The sequence below is a fragment of the Triturus cristatus genome, chromosome 11 (genome assembly GCF_964204655.1).
Source record: "Triturus cristatus chromosome 11, aTriCri1.1, whole genome shotgun sequence".
Lineage (NCBI taxonomy): Eukaryota > Metazoa > Chordata > Amphibia > Caudata > Salamandridae > Triturus > Triturus cristatus.
The window spans coordinates 531,937,253-531,958,034 of record NC_140594.1 but is presented as its reverse complement, the minus strand read 5'-3'; the positions used below and the strand labels follow the sequence as shown (position 1 = coordinate 531,958,034).

The following is a 20,782-nucleotide window of genomic DNA, read 5'->3' as shown; positions in this document are numbered from 1 at the left end:
GACTTCCTCATAGCAGGAACTCCATTCTGCGTAGTATTATAGAGTGCCTCGAACTCACCGAACAGCATCTTCTACTCCACCGAATAGCTCATCAAAGCATTTACATGTCGCCATAGCGCTCGTTACCTCATCTTACTTTACATAGGATGAGTTTTGTAAGCAACTTGAAAGCCTGCTGCATCATGTACAAAGGGATAACATCACACCTCCTTAGATGGTCAAAACTGGATGGTTCTTTGCTGATGTGTGAAGCTCCTGTCCCAGCAATATCCGGGCCTTGAGCCCTCAAGGTGCCACCATGACTCGGGATTCCACCTGCAGGTGAGATTGGTAGCTCAGCACCATGAGAACTGGATTTCTGTTTCTGGGCTATGAATTCTATCAGTACCTGACCCAGTTTAAAACCACTGTCAAACTGACGTGAAAGTTATCTGTGGTTCTCCGATGATCCCTGAACATCCTGTTCTAGTTGAGCCTTTTTGGTGCGACTGTGTCTCACATTTCCTACTACAGGGTAATATGGTGTTTGAGTATGACGTGGGGCGGATTGTTTATCTAGTCTAAGGTTTCAATCTGTATCAAACATTGTCAAAGTTCCCGATGTCCTGCCCAGCAAATGGAAAGACAAGGTGAAAAAACTCAATTGTAAGCAATATTGATTCTAAAAAGAACAGCTATAATGATGCCACCAAAGAGGGCACCCATATTTAAAGGAAAGTTCCCATATGGGTGCAGTGCTTGGTGGGGCTAACAACATATTTTCTAACAATGAGGATTAAGTAATCTTGACAATAGCTCACACCATGCATGAACACGCAGCTCCCATGAATGTGCATATTAGTGTAGAATTAAATGAAGACTACACAGGCCATAAAGAGTGGATCAGTTCATGATTCCAAGTAACAATGGATAGTATCTAGAGTTACATTCCCAATTCAACTGTACTAATTAACAAATCACTCAGTCACCATGCTGCACTGCATGTTATGGAAAGGTCAGGAATATGCCATACTTAACATTGTATGGCGCATTGCTGTCTGTTCCCAGCACTGGCACACAATGTGCTGACTAGCGCCAACGCAGGTACCCTTGCACCATGGTGCACAGGTGCCTGCGTTATAAGCAGGATTGTTTCTGTGCAGGCAGGGACAATTTCCTCAACAAAAAACAATATTCTGAGGCATTTCCCTCTTTCTATGTATGAGGCATTTTCCTCTTTCTATGTACGCTACAGAATGCAGCACACATAGAACGAGATAAAAACAAGTAGAAATAAACATATTTCTCCTCGTGGTGTAGCAGTTTTGGCACATTTCCAGGTCTACCACTTATGATAAATCTGGGAATGCGTCAAAATCCATGGGTGTTGCGTGGGCACAACACAATGCAGCGATTTGTGCTGTGTTGCGTTGCTCTGGATTTATCAAGCCACTCAGGCCAAGCAAGGTAGCCTTGTGTGGCTTGATAATCACACTTAGTAGTAGAGTTCACCCATGCACCCTGTTGCGTAGGGCAAGTGCAACACAACCACATGATATATAAGGCCTTAATATTTTATGAAGAGGTGTTAACTAACTCTGCAATGTACTGGCTAAATAAAATGGCCAATGAGTGATACACACTTATGTCATTCAACCTGAATCAAAGGACAGAGACGTGACAGCACACTTTTTCCCTAGAATTTTTCAATTTGAAGGGAGCATGATGCACACAATTACATACAGTTTCCTGTGATGATGTAATCAGAAGAAGAGAAGAGGGTTTATTTACTCATATAAAAGGGAGATGGAGAACTCAATATGAAAGCATTGATAGTGGCTGAATACTTTGCAAAACAGATAGGATTATAAAATGATATACTATGTGGGTGGTGGGGTGGAGATACGAGCAGAATAACTAGATTTGTATGTCATTTGTCTATGGCTAAATCACCAACAAAAGTTCTAAAAATGGTGCTTTTAGTGACCCCTATAATGACACTTAACAAAGGATAAAGATCAGATAGAGACCAAAAGGAAAGTGCAGGTACCCTATCTTGCTAACAAGGGATGAGGAAGGGCTTCTCGTTGGTTCATGCTACATGTCCTTTGTCTGGCTTCAAGGTCTTCATTACATTTTAACCTCTTTTGTAGCATTACATGAAACAGCCAACAGAAAATAATTTTATCTTACCTGACCTGCTCTTTGAAATGGGTAGCAAGTATCTCCCCATCAATGTGTAAAGCTCAGGTGGGCTCTCAAAGTGAATTCAATAGTTGCTGCTGTCTTATGGGCACAAATAAATGAATGTAGGTTTGGAACACGATGGAGTTAAAATCTAGCAATAGCGAAGTAGTGAGTTAGCTTCCCAGGACAGATGGAATAAAAAAAAGTGGAGGAATTACCAATCATTAGGGAACGGTTTCTCGTGGTTGGGTATTCCCACAAATTACAATAGACTGGCATGCAACTAAAGAAGGAAGACATGGCAAATTCTGTGGTGAAGGTTAAATTCATTTTGTACAAATAGAGATACATAAAAAGTTACAATGGTCGAGATAAGCTAAAGCAGACAAATGGGACATGCCTTGTGGTTCAAATTCTTAACAACGTAAAGTGTAATATGGAAGATTCTCTAACAATTAGCAGTAGGAATAAGTTAGGTGCAAAACATTGGAGTAGAAAAAAAAATTACTTAGATTAAAAACTAAAGTCTATAATAAACAGAGGTAGAAATAGATATCATTTGAAGAGAAAAAGGCAAAGGTTCCCCTTCCAAAAACCTCCAAGACGTATTTAAGTCAAATGAGAGCAAAAGTATGGATCCGCTGAAAAGAAGTGAAGAAAGCCAAAGACAAGGGGAGGTCGAGGGTCTGTATGGTCACTGTGAAGTAAATCAGACCTGCCCCTCAGGAAGCACTGATGCTATAGTTGTGGATTAAGTTCCTTAGTTAATCGCATTTACCATTAAGGGGATTGAAAACATCTATTTTATTGACAAAACAAAGGCATTGATCCTGGATGCACAAGGGTCAAAGGCAATCTTGAAGATTTACCAGGAGCATTTAGAGGACGAGAACAGAAATAAACGGGTTCCATAAAAGGAAAATGTGCATACTTTGGAAATAAGCATAGAAGAACTCCATATGAGCATATCTGGTTGATTAAAGTTGAGTAGAAAATATAGGATCCTAGGCAGGCTGCATATACAATCCTGCTAGGATGTTTGTCCATTACTGATAAACTAACATTTCTGTACTACCAAATATTGTTGGATTTGTAAGGCAGTAACACGGTTATTATTTTCTATGAGGAGGATAAAGAAGATGAACTATAAGTGGGCCAGGAATTCAGTACACCAGTAATGGAGACAAATTGGGAGTGGGTGTTATGTGTTGCAACTGGCAATTGATTTTGAGCTTACACCATCTTTCCTCCAATGGAATTGAAATCTACAATACATTTGTCTTGGGTGTTTATTAATACAATCTTTCTGCTATTATTCCAGGAGACTTGGATCAATAGGGAAGTTCATCTGGAAAGCTTTGAAAGCATATGTAGGCCAGCTTTGCATTCAGTGTGAGGTCACCCAAAAGGGGATTTATAATTGGCTTTCAAAAGGGAATGCAGATGACATCTGAAACATACTACTCTCAAGATAATGTGATAAGACTTTCTTGATATGATTGAGTTCTGAGGATAAGGACTTCACACTAATTAAAGTGAATTGTTCCCTCAACTAAGTATGGCCCATGGTGAGGAAAGACTACAATAAACTGGGGAGCATAATAGTTATTTGCATTAGGAGTATCCTTTAACACAAGTAACTATGTCAAGCTCATTGGAAAAAAAGTGTGGATGATGTAATGTAGTGTAAAACATTAGTGAAGAGATTTATATTGATTTATTTATTTAGGTGTCTTAGTATAGCTGACGACTCACTCCCGGAGGAGATTCTCAGTGCTGTGCTGATCATGGCAAGTGAGGACATTCTAAAACAGTCTGTTTGTAAAATCTAGGCAGGTAAAAAGATGAGGCTGGAGTTTGTTCCAGTAGTAAGGAGCCAGATAGAAAAACGATCTGCCCCCACATCTTGAGATGCGAATACATGGGTCAGTAGGAGCACTTGACTTGAGGTCTTTAGCCATCTGGAGGGCAGGTAATAACTGAGATGTGAAGACAGATAGGTTGTGCAGGCCTTATGGGAGCCTTATGTGTGAGACAGCAGAATTTGAAAGCGCCCACTTTCTGATAGGCAAGCAAGGTAGTTTCCTTAAGACAGGGGAGAAAAATGAACGTAAAGGAAGACTGCAGATCAGACGTGCAGCTGTAATCTGCACTACTTGGGGAAACAATGTTGAGAATAAGAGCATTATTTCATTGCCAATATGAGATAATTGGAAAAAACAATTTTTTTATGTGCTGCAGTTATATATAGACAGTACGATAGCCATCCTTGATGAAACTGCATCTAAGACTAATAATTTACCCACTAATGGCAGGAGATCCATTTTCCTATTGGTATATTATAAGGGCTCTTGATCTGAACCAGCTAATTATCAAAGTTTAGCTATGCTGAATAATATGTACTGAAATCAATACTACCTGTCAGAAACTATAAGTAGTAGACAGACCAGATAATATTCTTATCCCCTTTTGTATTTGAGCCCTTTGGAATAATGCTCTCCCCTGCTATTTGCAATCTATATAGATGCGTTTGTACGGAAATTAGAAAATCATCCGTTAGTGACTCCGATAAAGGCCTTTAATATTGATACAAAAATCCTAGCGTATGCCGACGATATTGCCATAGTCACCGGCAATCCTGTTCAAGCAATAGCAGCGATAGAAGAGGAAGCGAATAGCTTTGGTAAGATCTCCGGATATAAGTTGAACTCATCTAAAACACAGATAGTCATTAATGACAAGCTAAGGATGGTTGACTATAGAATAACTGAACATGCTGTCTACCTAGGAGTTGACATAACCGCAACCCTTGATAGTATAGTAAGCTTAAATTTAGACCCACTGGTTAAACACACTAAGAAAGAACTAACCCGACTTGACAACTTACATCTTACTATTGGCGGGAGATGCAACGTTATCAAAATGATATTTTTACCTAGATTCCTATATCTCTTCCGCACAATATGTTTGGAGTTCACTCCCCAACAATTCAAAAACATAGAGAATATCTTTTCTAGATTTATTTGGAACTATAAGAGACCTCGCCGAGCAATTAAATGGCTTATGCTGCCCAAAGAAAGAGGCGGACTCGGAATGCCAAATTTTAAGTTATACTATTGGGCTACGGTAATTAGATATAGTATTGCGCTTTTATCAATAGAAGACGGGCACAACTCCGATAGGACCACTCCACAAGAATTGATCCTAGGGATAGGATGCGAGGGTTGTCTTTGGCGACACATGAACGACAATTATTTTAAGAAAGTAAAACTTAAGACGATCTCCAATATATATAAAGTTTGGATTAATGTAGGACTGAGCCGTTTTTCATGCTACACTCCAATTAGGTTTAATCACGATTTACCTACATTATTTCATGACACTTGTATGTCGAGATGGATTGAGAATGGCATTCAGCAACTAGGCTGTCTCTATAATTCCTTTGGTCTAAAAACTTTTTCAGACCTGCAGACTGAATATTCTATCAATCATAGAGATTTTTTTAAGTATCTTCAGATCAGGGATTTTTTGCAAAAAAAAACAGGGGGACGTGACAAATTTCAAAATAATATCATACTAGATACCATATGTAGACCAAATACGCCTAAAATTGGAGTCATCTATGAACTCCTTAGGGATAAACTCCCTGATGACTTGGAAAAACATCTAATGAAGTGGCAGACCTCTCTTGCAATCCAATCGAATATTTCTTTGCGAGCGTATGAATTATCACAAGTGTGCTTAATGTCTATAAACCTCCAGGCACAATTTTATAAAACTTTTTTTTCTCTTTATTATACTCCATATAAGATGGCAAAATGGACAGTAGGAAAGGGAACAACCTGTCCACGCTGCTCGACGGGGGCTGCCGACATGATCCACATGTTTGCCTCATGTGACAAATGATCAGGTTTGATAAAAGAAATCTCTGACTTCCTTTCTGAAATTCTTCAAGTTAATATATCTATCACTCAGGAGGAAATTGTGCTGGGAGTATCTAATAATCAAAGACCTAATCATATGCAGGGCCTTATTTTTGTGGCTATGGCTGTCCTCCGACTCTGTATAGCTTCAGCGTGGTTGGATGCTACCTCACCGGCTTTTGTACAATGGAGAACCAGATTACTAGCAATCTGTACTTTGGAAGTAGCCATATATAAAACTAAAGGGAGGAGAAAAAAGAGAAGAGGGATGCAGATCTGGGGTCCGCTTTTGCAATGGCAATTAGACCACACCTAAAATGCTTGGTCTATAATATGGTTTTATTTGGGAGAATATATATTGTAATTATATAGATGGCGACAATACATGCTGTATTATCTTACAGATTTACCTAATTGTTTTTTCTCTCTTGTGGATGGGTATGATGAGAAGTAATACCTTGGTCCAAATGGAAGGGGTGGGGGGCTTATGTAAATATTATATAATTTTGTGAAAATTGCCAATAAAAATCATTAAAAAAAAAAAAAAGGAATAATGCAGAAAACAAAACCAGATACAGGATCTTACTCTAAAATATCCTTCAAACCAAATTCTGGAGATGGATCGGGAATCTCCTTTAGTTCATGCATACGTAACATTTCAGTCACCTCTGATAAATATTCAACATTGGAATGTTAGAACAAATACATTTGGTAAATTCCTCTTTATTCTATCCGCTATAAAGCAGAAGAAATGTCTTGCATATCTACAACCCAGGTTTTCAAATGAACTTCACTAAAATCTACAATGAAAATGCAAAGCCTTAGCAACCTCCATAGTTGAAAGTCGGAAATACCTGCTTTGACCCAGACTCAGTCACATGCGAAGTCCCACAGAACTTTGATTTGGTCCCAACATTGTTCAACTTGTATACAGAGTCACTGAAAGCCAGGTGTGTCCATCCACCAGCATGCTGTTGGCATGTGGCTTTTCATGAAAATCACTGTATTTGCTAATATCAAGCTAAACACAGAAAGGATTAAATCTATCCTCATTCCCCAAGAACTCCTAAATCTCAATGTAATTTGTGTTGTGGAACTCAAAATAGATAGCTTTTAATATAGTCATTCCCAAGAAGTCAAATACCATGAATGTTGGATTGATGCAAGCCTGTTACTGAAATAGAACATTTGTCTGATGGTGAGATCAGCCAGGACAGCCATCATCACAATAAAAGGACTCAAAACGAATACATTTCTGAGCCCTAATTGGAGTCACTGTAATTTGAAAATCGATTAAGGAAAAATTGTGTTAATCAGAGCAGCAAAAATACTTTGTACCCTAACTCTATTTCATGTAGTATACATACTTGTTTCAGGCTCTACAAAGTATAACCTTAGGCTACACAACAATACCAAAAGTATCTTCATTGCCTTCACCTCTCCTTACAGCTCTGACCCTGACTCTGGGGGTGAGGGGTGGTCCGCAACCAGTAACACAGCAACTTAACTGGAGAGAACTATCCTTATACCCTGTATCACGGCACACTGACACGGGGGAGGGCCTATGTACAAACGGGAGTTAGATGGACAACGAATTGCTAGATGGTGGTGGTTTAGATTATGTTATTCCTTGAAATCGAGAAATGGGGATTGACCGTTGGTATGGTGGTGCTATCGAAGGCAAGTGTTACTGTGTGAAGCAATAAAAATTGTTTTTGAAAAGAAAAAAAAAAGTATCTTCATTGCCTACCTGAGAATGCCAGAGTTAAGTTGTAGCTTGCTTACTTCTCTTTCAAAGCCTTCAAATATAGGAATTATTACATTTACAGTCTACCCTAAATATATCAGGTGTCAGAAACCACAGGCTCAAAGAAGTTTTTTGACTGTAAGCTGAATGATTCATACTCTACTAGGCTGCTACCAAATACTTTCTGGGGCAGCTCTGTAAAAGACTAGATCATCTAAAAAGACTATGATCATCTAAAACCAAACATTCACATTATGCTGTCTAACTCTTGAAATGGGATTCAATATTTAATAGTTTAGAAGCTAAGTAGGATGTTCACCATTGATTTCTTTCAATCAGCATCACAGGAAAGGGGCTTGAGAGTTAGTACATATAACTTGGGTGTAGTGTGCCCATTTGTTTCCATCTGTACACTCAATTTAATCTATAGCTGTTAATGCTCACTTAAGGCAGACTTCATGTGTTCAGATCCAGGACTTCCATGAAAGCGACAGAGCTCGTTTGTCGTCCTTGACAAGAGGTTATTCTTCCCAGGCTCCCGCACTTCTGAGCCTCCCTCTTCAACAATACTTCACAGTTGTAAATGTGCAACAGAAAGAGAAAGGGGTTGAGGGAACATGACTGTCTCAGTATTCTGAGGGAACAACATGTTCCATGTATACACCCTGCTGTCCAGACCCAACAGTGACCTACAGATCGTCATTCATAAGGGATAAAAAACATCAATGCAACTTGACTGCCATTTGCCTAAAAACATTATAGAATTTTGGCATATTAACACGAAGACTGTAAAACAGTCTATGAAGGCCAGATGTAATTATCCTTTAAAGACCTTTACGTATAATTTGAATCAGTAAAGATAGCTTCAGACACCAGTCCTACGTATTTAGACCTTGTCTGAAGCCATATTATACCTTTAGAGGTGCCCATGCTTATAGGTGAGTCAATAAAATCCAGCACAGTATCTTTATGAAAAAGTACATAAGAGAAATTGGGCGAAAGCAACTGGGGTCCCCTCTAAAGCCCTTTTTGACAATGGGTATAATAATTGATTCTCTTAAAGATGGTATCATTATACTCTTTCCACCGTGTTTAAGAGGACTGTTTGAATCTCCTTTAACTCGTATCATGCAACAACTCACACTAAAATGCATACATGTTGGGTTGACGTATGTCAGTCAGCATTAGAAAATTCTGTAGATGTGATGTTCAGCAGGAGACAATGGTGTGAAAAAAAGTGATATTTTAAATGCGAAATTGGCCCCAAAATGGGAGCTAGTAAAAGGCACTTGACAAGAGTTAATTGTGGGCACTAATTAGCAAATTCACAATGTTCTTTCAAAGAGAACTGGACTGTAACCTCACTGAGTCTCCATGGCAAGATCATATTGAGTCATTATACAGAGTTGCATTTCCCAAGGCTAATTATTCAATTAATCAAATGGGTAGGTGAGAGTTTTTGTGATCTATTCCAACAACTGTGAAAAGGGGGATCATACCTTGCACTACGATCATCGCGCCACGCCAAATCTCTTTCCTGGCTCCAGGGCTCCAGGGCTGGGGGACAGAGAGTCGCCAGTAGTCTCCCTCGCCGCCTCCCATTACATCGAGGCCGCCGTGGAGGAGGACTACAGTCCCCAGCAGCCCTCCAGTACCCGCCCACATCCGCCGGAAAGCGCGCAGGAGGCGCTACTTTAGCAGAGGTTCCCCCGGTGGAGCGGGGGGATCATACCTTGCACTACGATCATCGCGCCACGCCAAATCTCTTTCCTGGCTCCAGGGCTCCAGGGCTGGGGGACAGAGAGTCGCCAGTAGTCTCCCTCGCCGCCTCCCATTACATCGAGGCCGCCGTGGAGGAGGACTACAGTCCCCAGCAGCCCTCCAGTACCCGCCCACATCCGCCGGAAAGCGCGCAGGAGGCGCTACTTTAGCAGAGGTTCCCTGCTTCTGTCCGTGTTCGTTGCGCCACCGGGACACCAAGATTCTGGTGTCCTAATGGAAGACAAAATGTGAGATGGAAAACACAAAACACACAAAGGGCAACTAGCACAACATGAGGTATCAATACAGATAAAACAATATCGCCCGTAGTGCGGTCCAGTCATGCGAGCAGAAGTAATGTGAGCCAAGACACAGACAGGTGGTTGAGCATCAAGAAGACCCCCCAAGGGAAACTTTATGAGAGTCAAAATGAGGCGCACAGATGGTGATAATCAACAGCCAGCCGGGATAACGTGTGAAACAGCTGGTACTGCACAGCCATAGATCAATGCCTAAGCACCGCCACGCAATAGCCAGAACTTCGAGTGAAATCCGGGGTTAGACCAGTCCACTACCAATGCATCTAGGAAACCCACGTATGGGGCGGAATATTACGGCATAGATGCAAGGATGCGAACCAAGGGGAGCCCCGTAGCCCCCCAAAAAAGGAGTCAAGCATCGTGCGTTGCAGGGAAGCCTGACAGGAAGCTGGTACAGAGCACTCACACTGTCGAGTGTTGAGACCTTCATTAGAAGGATGAAACCACTGCGTCTCAAATTACATTCGCGAGTCCAGTGCGAGGCTCAATCTACTAAAAACCGCTGTACCCGTGGATCACGGGTGCACATTCAAACCGCTCTCATAACCCATCGCAGACAAACGGGAACACCGCAATATTGCGATAACACTCACGTTTAGGATGTTGCCGGGATGGGCCGTTAACCTACCCAGGCGCCACTCGAACCGGGAAGAATAGCCCCGGTCTGGGTCCCATGTAGATATACAAGCCGGTATCATGGGGGCGGGCCGGTTACCCGGAAGTGTGTTCTACGTCAGAGCGTGAGAACATAAAAGCAATGTGAGATGTCAGAAGATTACCACCCTATTCTACACTCACTGCAAAGAGAATAACCACAAACCAGACTCCCTAAGATGGCTGGTGCTTGAGGCCCACCCTAGGATCACACAGAAAGCATTATTCAAGATAGAACAGAGATGGGTTCATCGTCTGAGGGCGGACCTTGAAGGCCTCAATGACCAAATTCCATGGGCAGCATTTACTGACAGATAATAAATATATTCTTCACTCATGGCCACTCCGTTAGCTGTTTTACCACTTTGCACGGAGCTTGCAGCCTTGCTCACTCCCACTATTCTGGGATTGAAATTGGGTCCTACCCCAATTATAGTTGAGCGCTGGTCTAATTCTCGCTCACTCTATTATGTGGACACTTTTTAGGTTCACTCATTCAAAGATTGCCATTCATCTCTCATTTACTATATACTTTGGCAGTTCAGATTGATCACATCTTGGTTAAACCTCCACTGATCACTGGGAATCGCCTATGATACTTTTTTAACAACAACATCCCAAGATGGCCGCCGCCGGCGACATACCCACATCCTAGAACCAGCCTCTCCTCTCACGCTCTGACGTAGAACACACTTCCGGGTAACCGGCCCGCCCCCATGATACCGGCTTGTATATCTACATGGGACCCAGACCGGGGCTATTCTTCCCGGTTCAAGTGGCGCCTGGGTAGGTTAACGGCCCATCCCGGCAACATCCTAAACGTGAGTGTTATCGCAATATTGCGGTGTTCCCGTTTGTCTGCGATGGGTTATGAGACCGGTTTGAATGTGCACCCGTGATCCACGGGTACGGCGGTTTTTAGTAGATTGAGCCTCGCACTGGACTCGCGAGTGTCATTTCCGCCCCATACGTGGGTTTCCTAGATGCATTGGTAGTGGACTGGTCTAACCCCGGACTTCACTCGGAGTTCTGGCTATTGCGTGGCGGTGCTTAGGCATTGATCTATGGCTGTGCAGTACCAGCTGTTTCACACGTTATCCCGGCTTGCTGTTGATTATCACCATCTGCGCACCTCATTTTGACTCTCATAAAGTTTCCCTTGGGGGTCTTCTTGATGCTCAACCACCTGTCTGTGTCTTGGCTCGCATTACTTCTGCTTGCATGACTGGACCGCACTACGGGTGATATTGTTTTATCTGTATTGATACCTCATGTTGGGCTAGTTGCCCTTTGTGTGTTTTGTGTTTTCCATCTCACATTTTGTCTTCCATTAGGACACCAGAATCTTGGTGTCCCGGTGGCGCAACGAACACGGACAGAAGCAGGGAAATACACCCCAATAGGTGAGTGCCCTGTAACACCATTAGGTGATTACTAGTTCCCTAGACCTCACCGCAGGGAATACCGCACATCTAGTCTTCTGATTTTTAATATGGTGCTTGTTTTTAATCTCACATTTGCGTAGAGGATTTATGCACTCTATAGTTTGTTTACCTACACTTGGTTACAATTGGCAAAGCCTAGTGTCACATTGTATAGGGAGAGAGTCCTTGTGTGTGATAATTGTCCGAATAGTACTTCATATTCCACACTGACCTATGTCTGGGCTATCTTATAAAAAAAAAAAAAGTTTTCCTCCTAGGTCCCCTCTGACATATGGCGAGATCGTTTTCCATAATACATGTGGCAGGTAACTATTATGCTTTCCACAGTGTGTAGATAGTTGACAGTTCATTAGGTCCTGAAGAATTGCCATGGATCACTAGGACCACAAGGCATGAAACATGTTGACCATCACAGAAGAGCATAGCTAGGCTGAACCCTAACGTCAGCTAGCTGCCACTCTGTTTTTGTTTTTACTCAAGTGGATAGCCATTCCCAATAAAGTCCTATTTTTGGATTATCGAACTTGTTTTAATCACCTACACAAATTCACATCTACATCACTAGACCCCTCACACGCACTACACCATACGGCCAGGAACAGAAGATCTCCGCTAAAGAGCCCCTTTAAGGGTGCCCGTCGGGTATTGCAGCGCCGACCCGACGAGGAGCAGGTCCATATGATGAAGCATGACACCTAGCTTGCTTGGTGTGTGAGGACCCTAGTTCCGACTAGAGGAACTCCCTTTCCTCTTTTACACGGTCTCTTCCTTACACTCTCACTCTCCCTCTCTTCTGAGGAACTGCATACTCTTTCTCTCTATGCTATTGTTTTAGTCACCTGTGCACTTCCTCGAGGTTGTTGCCGGGCCTGCAGTTTGCTGTTTGAGTTTGCGATATGCACGGTGAATAAAGATTGTGAAGCTTATGTTTAAAGCTGTGTTCTCTGGGTTCAATGCCACGATAATTGCCTGCCTACAGGACCGGACTCCCAATCTGTTCCACTCTGGCCTCAGTTTTAGTCTGCGCTGGGCCAGCAATGCAGGGCAGAGGCATACAACATGCTCCAGGGACTCCACCAAGTCCTCACAGCCCCTGCACTGTAGCTCATCTGATCTACGACACCAAAGAGGTAAATGTTTTAGAAGATACCATTCCCCCAATTTAAGTGCCATAAACCGCAATTTTAAGTACAGGGGGTATGTGCAGTGCAGGTATGATGGAAGAGACGCCAGCTGGTAAGAGTTAATTACTGCCCATGCATGCTTACGTTTGGCAAAAAGAGCTTTGTTGGTATTATGAGACCACATATACGGATGCGCTTCTTGAGACTTGGTTTAAAGACTATGTTACTAGGGTTAAGATTCCAGAGATCGCTTGCTGATAGTTGCTATGTGCATTCATAGAAGAACTGACTATAGGACCCATCTGGGTTATTAAGGCTAATATCTGACCACAGCAGTGACTCAAGGGACCCAGCTCCGGCTTGCCTTAACTTATGGCACAGATTTAAATAAGCAACTGCGCTTAAGATTTCGTAGTTTCAAAGGCCCAATTGTATTCGTATCTGTGCAGCAGAAGCGGATTTTGGCATATGAAAAACTGTTTTATAGATCTTAGTCACAGGTTTATTTAATGTTGCACTCAGTTTACCCCGAGAAATTTCAATGCCATATGACAACGTAGGGCCAATTTTGACTTTCATGACTTCCAACATTGGAGTTAGGCTCGGGCCCGTCAATTTTTTTGAAAGTTTTGAAAAATTCACTTGGAGAGCCATGGCTTTCATTGAGATGTTGCTGCGATGTTTGGCAAGGGTGCCCCTGGAATCGAAATTAACCCACATGTATTTGTAGGATTTTCCTACTTCAAGTCCAGAGTTGTTATACGTCCAGCCACCACCTCTGTAATGCTTTCTGCCGAATAAGACTACTTGGCTTTTCTTTAAGCTAACCTCTAGGTTGTTCGTAATGGTATAACTATGTAATTTATTTAGCAGTTGTTGCAGCCCTACTCGAGTGAAACTGAAGAGGACAAGGTCGTCGGCGTACAGATGGGTGCTTAACTGGACACCACCAATCTTAGGGGGATGGCTGTTTATCGCATCTAGTTCCGCTGAAAGGTCGGCGATAAACAAGTTAAAGAGCAACGGAGCTAGCACACACCCCTGTTTGACTCCTCTTGTCATTGTGATTTTTCTAGACAGATGTGAGCCGGTGCCAAGCATAACTTGTATCCAGGTGTTAGTATGTAATTGGACAATGGCCTCCAAAAGTTTGACTGGGATTCCCCATTTCATTAGCTTCGCCCAGAGTGCTGCCCTAGGGACCCGGTCAAAAGCAGCTTTAAAATCAACAAAGCAACAAAAAAACACTTTTGATGAGATAAGTGCTTTATCATTAAGTATTGATAATGCCATTAAATTAGACGTAGTGCCTGAGTTTGCAGTGAAGCCGGTTTGATTTTTTGGGATCAGACCTTTCTGGTCAGCCCAGGAGCTCAGTTCTTCGAGTAAGATACTCGCAAAGTACTTTGCCTCATTATCTAGTAGGGCTATCAACCTGTAGTTTTTTGGGGACGAGTGGGAGCCAGACTTATAAATTGGGTGGATTATTGCACCTCGCCAGGAGTCAGGTATAATTGAACTACTCAGTGTGAAATTGAAGAGGGTTGCTAGTTGTTGTGACCAGAGAGGGATGTTTGTTTTAAAAAGGACCTGTGGCAGGCTGTTTGGACCTGGCGCTCCATCTGGTATCGCTTTTGCTAATATTTTAGCCAGCCTTGCTTGGGTAATAGAGATTTTCTCGCATTGAGGCTGCGGCAACTCGTGAGAACAGTCCTGGCACTCCATAGGACCATCTTTGATCAGTATAGGGTTATTCTGGGATTCATGGGATGTGAACCATTAAACTTATATTTTATGATAGTTTTGGGACACATTTGGGCCGCACAATAACTAATATTGCTGTTAATATTTTCAATTAGCCCATTTTTAACTGAATTGGCATGAATTCCCTCCTTTTGTTTTTTGTTCCATGCCGTATCCCACAAATGTATATAACCTGACCTTAGGAAGAGCTTCGTAAAAAAAATCTAGGTCCACCATAAAGGTCGAAGCACGTAGGCGTACATAGAAAGTGGCCACGAGGGACCTATTCCCAAAGACAAATAGAAACACAGGAAGGCTTGGGGAGTACTGACACCTCCAAAGACTAAATGATTTGAACTCCAACCACCAAGGGCCATATGGTATTTTAGGACCTGAACACTGAAGGAAACAAGAGGTCCCTAGCATTTTGAACTTGTTATCATTCAGTGATTACTGTCGGACACCAAGGACTGCTACATGTGATTATATATGTTGGACACATGTATAAGTGAAAAAACCAAATCATTATGTTTTAGTTTGTAGTACTGATGCATTGAATGATTGTCATGTATTTCTCCATGTGATGTCCATGTACATTTGTTATTATTGTGCATCGTTTGTATTGTCTCACACTGTATAATTGATTTGTGGTGGATTCTGAAGTAAAGATACCCTAGGTAAGAAGCCCTAGTAATCATCACATTTGTGGGTTTAAGTTATATGCATGTCTTTTCCATAAACATATACGGTGATGAAGTATTGTTTTCTACTAAAGATTATTTTTATAGGTATGTGAGGGTAAGCAGGTACAAGTACATGAAATAATAAACAATCGTTACAGACAAATAAGACACAGAGTAATAATGTGGTCTCTGACACCTTAAAGGAAGATTAATTTATGGTTTAGGGGATATACATATCTGTATTACTTTTAGAAAGTTTTCTTGTCCTAACCACTTGTGCCTTATTGCAGTGTCACCTGACTGTTAATGGCTCTGCTGTTGAGGTTTGTGTATTTCCTCCCCGACAGTGACACACAAATCCTATTAGTTTTATCCTGCAGTTTTGGGCTCTTCATGACCAAGAACGGGCCCGTTCCTGCCAAGACTCTACTGCCCGCAACGACCACAAATGCGAAGCTCCGGTGAGCCTGACTCTTTGCACTATGGCGAATGCAAGAGAGGACCGGCATCAAGAGATCTGCACTTCACACTATAGCAACGATTGCTCGCAGGGACCACCAACGCGTTGCTCCAGCAATGACCGTCCATGACGCCAGTTCGGATCGTCACATTACCGCAACAACTACCCAGGACGCCAGGCCTGCTCTACGTGCTACAACAACGATCATCCGCTACGCTCTCCCTGCTCTTCGCGGCCCTCTCCACCGCAAATGGAACTCTTAGTGCCGGACTTTGAGAAGGTAACTTTTTCAGCGGTACTAACCTGGTCCCTGTAACCGACCCATGCTCCATCGCAGTCGGCCTGAACTTTCTGCAGGTCTAGCAAGACCAGATGACTGCAAGTGGCGTTTTGTGCTTTTAGGCACTATATGTACCTAAATCTTTCAAACATTTACTCTATTTTTCTAAATTGGTTTAAGATTTTTCTTTTGAGGTGCTTTCATTTTATTACAGTTTGTGTGCTGCATAAATGCTTTACACTTTGTCTCTAAGTTAAGGCTCACTGCTTTTGTGCCAAGCTGCCAGAAGGATAAGCACATGTTAATTTAGTGACTTTTGTGGTTGACCGTGCCAAGAATTGTAGTTTTTTCCTGAGTGGGACTACCACCCCCCAACCAATAATCCGATTTCTTATAGGCTCAATATCCTACATGTGGACTCCATCTACTCTTGATCCTCTCAATAACTCTTGCACCTCAACTTATCCCAGAGTTCTAAAGAAACAAATAAACGTATCAGGTCAACTGCAGCGTCTCAACGTCTAGCATCATGTCAGGATACCCTTCGGACCCTGCCCTACCTAAGGTCCTGATGTAAGGGCTGGAAATTATCATCCCTTATATCCAACAACTCCTCACACTCACTTTTTTTGCTGGAGAGGTTCCATTGAATGGGAAGCAGGCGATTGTCCTACCATTTCAGAAGAAACCTTTCGCTGATCACATGCCATTAGATAACCCACACCCGATATTTGCTAAAATATCAAAGAAAGTGGTAAATAACCAACTAACTACACATATCACATTGAATGACATATCATTTTACCCAGGTGGGCTTCAGAGCCTCGTACTCCACGGAATCTGCTCTCCTGTTAGCTACTGAAACTCTAAGGAAGTGTCCGGATACTGGACAAACTGCTGCACAAGTGCTATTGGACATGAGCGTGGCCTTCGACACCGTTTTGTATAACCTACACCTTCAAAGGCTTAGTCGATGCAGGGTTGGAGGTAGCGCTTTGCGATGGCTACGATCCTTTCTCCATGATCATAGCTTTCAGGTCTCACAGAATCCTTTTCTATCAGAAAGTCTGCCTCTAGCACAAGGAGTTACGCAGGGCTCTATTTTAAGCCCTACTCTGTTCAATCTCAATATTGGCCCCCCGCAGACATTGTGGAAATACATAATGTGACACTTGTGTAATATGCTGATGACACACAGCTAATTGTCACCCTATCTCAAGACTCCGAAGCCTCTGCCCTTTGTTTCTTCCTATGCCTAGAAAAGCTAGCTAGATGGATGGCCAACCATTGCCTTAAACTTAATGGCAATAAAATGGAGGTACTGATTGTAGGGAAAGCTCCCTCTGTCTGGACCTCTGACTGGTGGCCTGAATCTCTAGGACAACTCCCCACCCCCAAAACAGAAACCAAAAATCTAGGGCTCTGGTTCGACTCAGAACTCTCCTTTGATAATAAAGTTAGAAGAGTCACAGGTAAGTGTTTTGGAGTCCTCGCAGTCCTAAGGAAACTTATCAATCTCCTCCCCATAGCAGCCAGGAAAACTATTGGGCATGCTTTGGTCACGTCACAACTGGATTAAAGCAATGTTCTGTATCTATGAGTAGCCAAGGGAAGTCTTGCCAAACTCCAGCGCATACAGAATGCGGCAGCACGTTTGGTTCTTGGTCTCCCTAGAAGATCTTCAGCCTCTAAAACTCTGAACACTCTCCATTGGCTGCCTGTTGAGAATAGAATTCCTTATAAAGCTATTTGCAATTGCCATAAAATCTGGTGAAATAGGAGCCCTAGCTACATTCATCCTCTGATCACACCCTACACTCCCTCTCGCACCCTCAGATCGAGTGGAACCCTTCAGGCTAAAGTTCCAAAAATTTGCAAAGTGAGAATGGGTGCTCGTTCATTCAGCTATCTAGCAGCAAAAGTCTGGAACTCCCTGCCCTTAATATTGTGATCTGACTCTCCGGAACACTCCTTTTGCAAACAATTAAAAATGTGGATATTTGTGTCGTAACTTTGGTGACTATCTTATACCTTCATTCTGCAACCTATACTCTTCTTCTCTCTGCCTAGGTCTAACCCTAGCGTAGGGACACACTTAATTTCATTTGTAAACCAGGCGCTTTACAAATGAAAAAAAGATATATATGTAATGTAGTGTTGTCAGTTCTCTGTGGACACCAATGCATATCTAAACCATGAATCCAGTACATAGTTTGGTCCCATGTGCACTACGTTGCACAATCCCTAGTGGATGACACTTCTACAATGTCAGCATCTTACCATCTTCTACATTAAAGACATTTCTACAAGAAGTCTTATTCTGTTGTTTGTGAATCAACAAGCAATGCCAATGTCACATTTATATTGATATGGGCTGAACATAATTTCAGTTTTCAATGATACTCACCTTGAAGACCAATTTCTTTCCTTTCCACTTCTTTCTTGTACTCATCTAGTTCTTGGTCTGTTAACTGACTGAATGGGTTTGGTGGGTCAGGTTCCGTATGTATCTCCTCAGGCGGCTCCTTTGCATCCACTTCTGTTTTGGTAACAAGTGAGCTTTCTGTGGACTAAGAATACCAATATGCAACCATTAAAAGTAACTCTGAAAATATTGAAATATTTTGGTCATTTGTCTTAAAGGTAGGAAAGATTGTTGTGGCACCACTGCCATCCTTATTTCAGAGTCTGGGTGCTCGCAGCATAAATATCTGACAAGCCTTTAAACTTTTTCTCCAAAAATGGATGTATTTAAAATAAAGCTCAACTGAAATTGTCAACTGGAACACTGTTAATGGTAGATAGATATGTTATCAAATAGGGTATGATTTTTCTGAGAAAATAGTGAATTTCTAACAAACTAAAAAGTACCTGCCATTTAAATATTTTTTCTTAAACAATTATTAACAACGTTTTTTTAATATAGTGGAAATGTTTAACTTACAAATGTTTAAATTACAAATACAAGAGAGATATTGCTATAGCCAGCAGCAGTAAAGTCTACACACACACACACGTATACAAAGTATATAAAGTACTGCCAGCATCCCTCAAATACAGAATAGTAGCGCAAAGACTGCTGTAAGGCATGTTTCATTCACATACATAGAAAAGGTGAGCACAGACAAAAAGAGTGCAAGCTTCCGTGCATGCAGGCAGGCACAGTTCGGGCAGTAACACAGCAGGATTCCTTTACACACAGAAGAGATGCAATACAGCAGCAGCCAAGCAAACTTCCACCACACAGAAGCACTCTATGGCAGGCACATCTGCCAGAGAGGTAACAATGGCACAGTGCTATTATCATCTATGCATACAGGAGCCATTAAAGCATAACTCTTCTCCTATGTAAAATCATTTAAGTTCCACAATGACCCTTTCTGTACAAGCCGTTAATCCAAGAGCGCACAAGTTACTAGCTCATTCATATAGTCCATGAACATTCATATATTGCTAAATTGGGGTTATTTAGGCCAATTTGTGGTGAGGGCTTGGATTCCTCAATTTAAGCAGATAAAGTGTGTCAGCCTAACTAAAACCCAACCTTAGACCAGAAACCTTGATTTGCCCTAGAGTAGGAGCATTCCTCTGCCACCTAACTGACAATTTCTGGATCACTCCAAAGTATCAATGTAATTGAATCATCCAAAACAGCTATAGCCTACTAAACAAAGGTTTAGCTGTTTGCATTCAAAGTATTACATCTTTCTTATTCCCTTTGAGTCCTTTGATGGGCTGGAACCTCTGAGCTACCACTAAGCCACTGTTAAATTACATTATTACAGTTGTAATAATTTAGTTTAGCAGTGTTCATGCACACGTAACTTATATGTTTACATGAACTCTGCAGTGTGCAGGTCAGCCCTTTCTGCCTCTCCATTAGGCTCCTGATGACAGGAGGAGGATGGGGCTGAGAAACGGTCCAGCTACTGAGTGCGGTCATAAAACAAAGTACTATGTAGATGGATGTCTGTATTGCACATGTGAGGGGCACAGTTCAACTATGATCCCATAACCCGAGCGCAATCCTTATTATTTAGTAGACATACTGCACATGCCTCAGGCAGCGCAGTATATTTGCTAAAATGGGGCTATTTGGGCGCACATCAGTGCACCCTTGAGGACAATGAGGAGCCACACAGGACAGAAGAGACAGGAACCCCAGCACTGTCCCGGCTTCCGATAGGGCTATGCTTCCAGTCCAGGGAGAGTGTTTGAGGTCGGTCTTCCTCTTTAACCTTGCCCTGCTGCTCTGCCCGGCTCCTCGTTGGGAATCATGTCTTGCAGGTTTTAGTGTCCAGCACCAGATGTCTGCTCTGCTACCACCATGGAGCCAGCAAAGGAAGAAAGGTAAGTAAAAAATAACTCAGTGTGTTTGAAATTTTGTTTGTGAATAATTTAGAGGAAATGAAATGAAGTGTGTGTGTGTCAGTTTAATGCATTTGAAAGTGTCAATGAGAATGAAAGTATGAGAAT

The 20,782-nt window shown here is 42.1% G+C and overlaps 1 protein-coding gene across 2 annotated transcripts in view; it reads right to left on the bottom strand.

Annotated features, from left to right (window-relative positions):
- The window catches only part of ADD2 (adducin 2), a 349,565-nt gene that overhangs the window by 34,137 nt on the left and 294,646 nt on the right, over positions 1 to 20,782 (bottom strand). For both annotated transcript variants that reach the window (XM_085633439.1, XM_085633440.1), the window contains exon 13: positions 18,714 to 18,876. In XM_085633439.1, coding sequence (XP_085489565.1) covers positions 18,714 to 18,876 — 163 coding nt within the window. The remainder of the gene's footprint in view (positions 1 to 18,713; positions 18,877 to 20,782) is intronic.